General features: G+C 49.3%; 1 protein-coding gene across 1 annotated transcript; it reads right to left on the bottom strand.

The window, feature by feature from the left end:
- Window positions 1–575: 575 nt before the first annotated feature.
- On the bottom strand, window positions 576–2,850 carry CHAC1 (ChaC glutathione specific gamma-glutamylcyclotransferase 1). The gene is made up of 3 exons (XM_090270435.1): window positions 2,492–2,850; window positions 2,049–2,084; window positions 576–1,646 (listed from the first exon to the last, which is right to left on the bottom strand). The coding sequence occupies exons 1-3, from the start codon at window positions 2,720–2,722 to the stop codon at window positions 1,245–1,247; spliced, it is 669 nt and encodes a 222-aa protein (XP_090126561.1). The 5' UTR covers window positions 2,723–2,850; the 3' UTR covers window positions 576–1,244.
- Between the last annotated feature and the right edge of the window lie 4,572 nt (window positions 2,851–7,422).

Genomic DNA, 7,422 nt, shown 5'->3' with positions numbered 1-7,422 from the left:
TTCCATTGCGGGAGAGTCCTGGCAGGTCAGAGTAAGAGAGAACGTACAGTCCACACCCCAGAGGAGGCAACAGTGAGCACCTGGACCTCAAAAGTTAAAGGGCCATCAGGTCCTCCAGGCTATATAGGTCTTCGCTGTCAACATTATCCCCAAAGTTGTCAGGCCCCTACCCTAAACCACATGCTCCTCTAGCAGGAAGCTAGATGGCGAGCCTCACTACCAGGAAGAGGCAGCAGCTGTCCTGGGAGAAAGACCTGGTATGAGCTCCAAGTATACCAGCAGAGACATGGGTACCAGTTCAGTGGCAAGAACATCACTCACAGAGCTGCCGAATATAGCCACACAGGCTGAATTGTGCATGACCCAGTGGTGTTCTGTGTGTGCACTAAGACATGAACGGCGCCCCTGGGAGTGATGTAACACAGCAGTCCTGCCTGCTGAGCTGCCTGCTCCCTGGAAGAGAGAGATGGAGACAGCGGGAGTCCTTCCCCTCTTATGAGGCTTCTAGGGCTTCACCACCTCACTCACCCTGAACCCCCATCTGAAGAAAGAATCATGTTCCAGCACAGCACAGATAATAAGAGATCAGTTTATGGGTAACAGTATGGGACAGACTGGGAGAGTGCCAGGGCTTATAGTGATGAATTTCACAGGAATAAACAAACAGACAGATAGGACTGACACAGACATACAGAACAGAAAAAGCCACATGGGTCACAGGCCCAGGCTCCAGATCCAGCCCTGTCCTTGGAGATGAACAGGGATGATGGGGGCCTCAGTTCCTATAGGGTCCCCTTTCCTCACACCCTCCTGACCCTCACCAGCAGGCTGAGACCATTCAAAGGTGGTATTTCTGGTGCTAGGGGGTTAGAGGGTCAAGGCTCTTGGAGACTCCTGGGGAGGTGGAGGCCCAGGTGGTGTTGAGTAGCAACAGCACTGAAGGAAATCTGGTCAGGCACCAGGCACCTGTGGTGGGCACCGCTCAGCAGGGCCCAGGTGTCAGGGCAGGCCCCCCACCCTGCCCACCACACCAACACGGTGCAATAAATAGTTTCAAGTAGTTGGTCAGTGTCAGAAAAGAGAGAGCTGGAGACTGATGGACAGGCAGGGGCTTAGGGAGAGGAGTCCCCACTGCCCATTGAGTCCTCTTAGTGGGCTCCAGCTGTATCAAGTCCGTCGTTTGCACAAGAGTGGAGATCTGGCCCCCACGTCCATGTACACACTTCCTGCAGGGGCTCAGCCCCTCAGACCAGTGCCAAAGCCTGCTCGGTGGGGCAGAAGCAGGGCAGCATGGTGCCCACAGCGTCCACAATGGCTGCCAGGTGCTCGTCCTGTGCCTGGGGCCCACAGAGCTGCATGAAGTCGGCCAGGCGCAGCAAGTACTCAAGGTTGTGGCCGGAGGAGCCACGGCAGGACAGGATCTGTGTAGCGATGGCTTCCTCAGGTGCAGGCCCCAAGTAACCAGGGTTCTGTGGGGTGGCCACATAGGCCAAGGCCTTTAGTGGTTTGTCAGGGGTATCTTGAGGATAGAAGGTGACCTCCTTGGTATCATAGCCACCAAGCACTGCTTCCCGCACGTTCAGGTACTTCAGAGCCTCGCTCACCTGTTCATCTCGAACCTGGTACGCCACACCCCAAGTGCAGCCCTAGGAGGAAACATGGGCATAGGGGTCAGTCACAACAGTTCCTTGCTGGTCCCACCCACTTCAGGACTCTGCTCCATGAGGGAGGTGGGAGGAGGGCCGATGAGCCATCTAGTAGCAAACATCAAACCCTGCACCTCCCTTTCTTAACAAGGTGGTCTAGCTCCAGGGTGAATAGGATTACTACTCAGAGTGTGGTCCAAGAACCAGTGGCATCACCTGTAAGCTTGTCAGGAATTTGAGTTTCAGGCTTTAACAAGATCCTCAGGAAACTCTTGTGAGGAGCCCTGAACTAGACCACTCTTTCCTTCTGCCCAGAGGCACATCTAATTTAATCTGCAGCCAAGGACCTGGCATTCCTCCACACTGGGCCCCTAGGGTCCCTCTCTTCACTCAAGCACTTACCTCATGATCTTCAAGAAGGGTCACCACACGGCCAGGCTAGGAAGGGAAGAAAATTTTTGAAAAAGACAAGTTAGAAATCAGTTCTGCCATCTATGCCAGAGGACTTATCAATCCTGCCAGCACAGGCCTCAAAGAGCCCCACTTTTCCAGGGCAGCGTGGAAGGAGTGATGCATAGATGCAGGGGAAACAGACACATGGCAGTGACCCAGATTGATGATCAGAAATACTCACCAACACAGTCATCCACAGGATCACAGACTCCAGCCATCACACAGTGATCCACTGGGCACACAAATTTAAGCCACAAACCCCGGGCACTGGTTTACCTATTTCCCCCATCAGCAAGGAGTCACAGTCTGCTCAGAGAGCCCTGGACATTCCAGTGTCCACTATCCTGCCTGTACCCCCATCCCTACTCCCCGGGTTACGGTCGGATGCTCACCATCTTGTCGCTGCCCCGATGGAAGGTGTCTCCCTGCCAGAACCGGCGGCTGTAGCCACGCACGAAGCCCACACGGCTGTCGCTATAGGCAAAGTCGGGCCTCCACACCAGGGAGCCATATCCGAAAATCCACAGCGCTTGAGGGTGGCCATCATTCCGGGGGCGCTGCGCTGGCGGCGAGGCGGGCGGCGAGGCAGGCGAGGTGTTCTGAGCTACGGACTCCTGCTTCATGGTGCCGGGCACAGGGACGGGCCCGGGCGGCCTCCCGGACAGGTCTCCGGCGGGGGCACGGAAAGACCGACGGACGCGCACACCTGGCCTGGCACCGACCGCTTAGAGGTTCCAGCTACGCTGGCCCGGTCAAGGCCCTTTTTAAACCCTCCGGCTGGGAGGCACCGCCCACCGCGGCCAGCTGTCGCGGTGATTGGGGCGGGGCAAATCCCCTTTTGGCCAATTACCTTTGGATTTTGCTGTCCGGTTACTCGCCCCACCTTATGAGTGGGTAACTGAGAGTCCCGCCTCCGGCCCATCGCCCCGGATGATTGGTTCGGCTCCACCTCGGTAGCAAATAAGGAGTGATGCAACTGCGGGGGAGGTTTCCCCAGCTCTGGCATGCAGCAAGGGCTGCACAGATTGCGTCAGGCGGCAGGCAGTGGGCATGGATGTGGGTACCGGTCATTTCCCTGGCTGCCTCTCTAAGACCTGGGCCCTTCGAGAACCGCGGCGGGCGGGTCCCAGGCGGGTATGTCCCCAGCAGTCCTGCGGGTGCACCTGATCGGGCACTGCCACCTCAAGGAGCACGGACTCACCAGGGCCAGTATAGGGCATGGCCGTAAGGAACGCTCTGGGCAGCGTAAATGCCCGTCTCTGGGGCTTCGCCTGGGAGCGCGCACTCTGGAGAAGCCGTCGGAGGCACCCTCCGCATTCCGCATTCCGCACAGGTGTTTCACGCTGTAGGCCCACGTGAGCAATGGGGAAACTGAGTCACGGGGCTGACAAGGGGTTCTGCAAAGGCTGAGTCAGGCCGGGCGCCCGAAGCTTGCGGGGCCTCACGTGAGGGCTATGCCACAAGCCAGAAGTGGGACCCCCTGAGCCAAAGTAGGCTGTGGAAGAGTCAGCCAGAGCTCTTGAAACCGCCATGGTCACTTTGGCATTCTTGGCCTCGCGGAGAGACCATAAAGACAGGAAAGCCAGGCCAGTCCTGTCCTGAGGCAGTAGGTTTAGTTCTGCCAGGACATGAGGCTTTTGCAGCAACGGTTGGATTAATGCTTAAGCAGCAGGATTCCTGGAGCTACCACAAGGATGGACCAAATTGAGGCCCCCAGAGGGCTGTGACCAGCTACTGGCCTTCTCCCTTGACTGCTAGCCTCCCAAGTGATGGAGAGGGCCCTCAGGCCTCTTGGGGTTCACCCTTTAAGTATCAGCAAGCGGCTTTCCCTGGGGGATACCTCTGGCTGGAAAAGGGAAACAGAGACAGCAGAAGGCAGAGTGCTGACAGCCTGAGGTGAGCCCTCTGGCAAGGAAAATGGACGATATTGCTTCTCATTCTATTCTAATTAGATGTTTAACCTAAAAATTATCTACACATTTAAAACAATCATCCCAAAGGTATCTAAGATATATATTCTCCAGTAGGAATGTTGCACTATGGTGTATATAGTACAAGCTAGTTCTTTTTTCTTTTCCTTTTTTAAAAAATGGATTTGAAAGAGAGAGAGAGATATCAGCTTGTTGTTCCACTTACTAATGCATTCATTGGTTGATTCTTGTATGCGCCCTCACCGGGGATCAAACCTGCAAACATGGGGGATCAAACCCACGACATTGGTGAATCAGAACAATGCTCTAACCAACTGAGCTACTGGCCAGGGCAAAGCTAGTTCTTTTAAAACAAAACAAGTTGTACATTAATGGTAACAATAGTAATAATAATCTGCAATAATATACCTAAACTATTAGCAGAGCTTGTCATCAGAGGAGGACTTGCAATATTAAATGCCATGGTCCCCAACCTTTTTTGCACCAGGGACCGGTTTTGTGGAAAACAATTTTTCCACAGATGGGGAACGGGGTGTTTTGGGGATGATTCAAGTGCATTACATTCAAGCTTACCTCCTGCTGTGCGGCCCGGTTCCTAGCAGGCCACTGATCAGCACTGGTTGGGATCCCTGTTAAATGTAAACATTAATGGAAAAGTTGGGTTTTTTACAAGGAGCCTGGAAAAAATTACAGGCAAAATGTTTTTTTCCGGTCATTCCTTTCTCTTTCCCCCCACTCCCCATGTTCTCTCTCCTCCTCTGCTCTCTATCCTACACCTCTTTTGCTGCTAACTTCTTAGGGAGAATATCCCTGCCTGCATCCTCTACCTTTGGGTAGTGGGGTGGGAGGCCAGAAACTGGTATGAGCACATTGCTGGAAGTACCTGACTTGGCACAAACAACCCTTTGAAAAAGCAGCTTGGTGATACAAATCAAGAATCATAAAATGTCCCTGCCCTTTGACCCAATACTTCCACTCCAGGAAATTATTTAAAATATGGGGAAAGCCATATGCCTGAAGATTTTTCAATGCATTGTTATTTATTATAGCAGAAACAAAAGAAAAACTACTTAAACATCCAAAAATAGCTAAATGTTTAAGTAAATTATGGTCAATCCACATGATAGAGAAATATACAAACTTAGACACACACAAAGAAAACAAATACCCAATAATAGATGATGTTACATAAATTTGATATAAACATAAAATTAAATCTGTGCAGTCATTCGAAACAATTATTTTTCTATGATGTATAATTAAGTGAGAAAACAAGTTATAAAATAATCTAATATAACTCTTTAAAAAGTCTGTGTTTCTTTGCTTAGAAAAAATCTTGAAGGATACAAACATGGTCAGTGATTACAAACATGGTACTATATGAGATTAGATTTGTACTTTCTTTTTCTATATCAGTTCAGATTGTCTGGGATTTTTTTAAAAGAGAATAAATACCACTTCAGAAAAAAGAGTTAAAAAATCCATTATGAAAACAACATACTAATAATGCCTATGATTGCATAGTCAGGCAAAAATGCAAAATATAACTATCACATGCATTATGATTAAAACTATTAAAAAAAAAATACATGAGGAAAATGGAGGTCCACTATATTGCTAATGATAAATGTGTTGGGGTATTGGGATTATGAGTGATTCTTTTCTCTGTTTTCCAAGGCTTACGAAGTATACTTTTTAATAATAAAAAGTTCCTTTTAAAGAAGAGTAATTAATGTTTTTCTGGTAGCTAAGGGACAGAGAGCATAGCAGAATCACCTGGGGAACATATTTGAGATGCCCATTCTGAGATCTTCTCCCACGGGGACCAAAGCCCCAGTTTTTAATAACTCCGTTGGTGAGCTCCTACTCCAGGCAGAGTTAGGCACTCCCTCCTCTGTCCTTCCACAACTCCTTACCCCACTTTTGTTTATGTTTTTTACCCTCCACCTCGTGCTTATTAACAGGAACTACCATTCATCTCAAGTTTACCATAAGCTAGGCAGTTTGCTAAATGCTTTTACATCTATTCTAATTACAAACTTCAGTACCTTGTGAGTAAATATAATTTCCCAGATGGGCAAACCGGAGCACTGAAAATACAGGGGATTGCCTCAAGGTGGCACCGCAAGCGGTGGAGCCCAGGACGGAAGACAGGCGTCCCAAACCCGGAGCCTCCTTGCTGTTAAGCATTTGACATTCTGCCTCCCATGAACCTGAGAGTTCCCCGAGAGCCGACTTCACCTTTGAAGACCCAGGGGAACCAACACAGTGCTGGCTCATGGAAGGTTCTCCACAAAAGTAGGTGCAAGTAAAGTTCTTTCTTGGAACAGGCCAGGGAACCCTGGAGTTCAGAAGAGGAGGAATCCTGCTAGACACAGGTCCAGTCTTGACACTCTCAAAACAGGAATCCCCACAAAAGCTGGCCCAGGGGTCTTGGCCATCTTCCCAGGAACATGTCTTGTTCCCATTCCTTGTTTATCCTTACCAACAACATCTGTCTCTTTCCCACCCACTGGGACACTCAGCTGGTTCCTCTCTAATATTTGCAGTAACCATTCCATCTTTTCTCCAAAATCCCCTCAGGAAGGGGCTGCAGATGGCATCCCCACAGGGGTACCAGCTCATGAAAGGTGATGAGAGAGCATCACCTCCACCTTGAAGGGTAGCACATGATTTGCATGTGATGCACACATGATGGCTTCCTTTTATGGAGCTTTCCCAAATTAATCTTTCCTTATTGTTCCCCTTCAGGCAGTCACTTCTCATGTCCTTATCTGTTCCTTCTCACTTCTCATTTCAGTCAGGGGATCATGTTAATTTATTATGCTAAATGATGACATTGCTTTATAAAGCTGCTGATTCCAGAAGGGTGAATAACCTTCCCGGATACAGGCTCTAAGCCCAGCTTGCTCATATTTGAGCCTTACTCCACCATTTATCAACAGGATGACCCCAGGCACACTATCCCTGGTCCTTGGCTTTCTCAACTGCGAAACAGCGAATAATAGTACCTACCTTGTAGGTTCTAATGAGGATTGAAAGAATTAACAGCTAGCACCTGCTGTGTGAGAGCTCGATACATGTTGGCTCATTATTTTTACTTCAGACTTTTCACTTGCCATTTTATTTAGGGCAGAGGCATTCTCTTCCATGATATTGTGATTTACAATAAGAAATATATATTTGGTCTTTATCCTCTTACTGGCACAGAGCTAGAACCCTTGGGATTTCCTAAGTGAAAAGAGTGATAAACCTCTATCAACTATACCTTAGTTATCAAAATGAGGAAACTTTTGAGAAGTCCCTAAGGATGAAGGATGGTTTCCAGGGAAATCAACTATATGGTTAGAGGTTTGTAACTTTCAGTTCCACCTCCAAACCTCCAACCTCCT

The sequence above is a fragment of the Furipterus horrens genome, unplaced genomic scaffold (assembly GCF_987537825.1).
Source record: "Furipterus horrens unplaced genomic scaffold, mFurHor1.1.pri manual_scaffold_3, whole genome shotgun sequence".
Lineage (NCBI taxonomy): Eukaryota > Metazoa > Chordata > Mammalia > Chiroptera > Furipteridae > Furipterus > Furipterus horrens.
The sequence above is the reverse complement of the archived record's forward strand: the minus strand, read 5'-3'. Positions and strand labels throughout refer to the sequence as shown.

Excerpts from the sequence above, each read along its gene's own strand:
- CHAC1 (XM_090270435.1), bottom strand. The coding sequence starts at position 2,722 with ATGAAGCAGGAGTCCGTAGCTCAGAACACCTCGCCTGCCTCGCCGCCC. Across the intron at positions 2,085-2,491 it reads ATCGGGGCAGCGACAAGATG|CCTGGCCGTGTGGTGACCCT; the intron begins GTGAGCATCCGA and ends TTCCCTTCCTAG. Across the intron at positions 1,647-2,048 it reads CCCTTCTTGAAGATCATGAG|GGCTGCACTTGGGGTGTGGC; the intron begins GTAAGTGCTTGA and ends GTTTCCTCCTAG.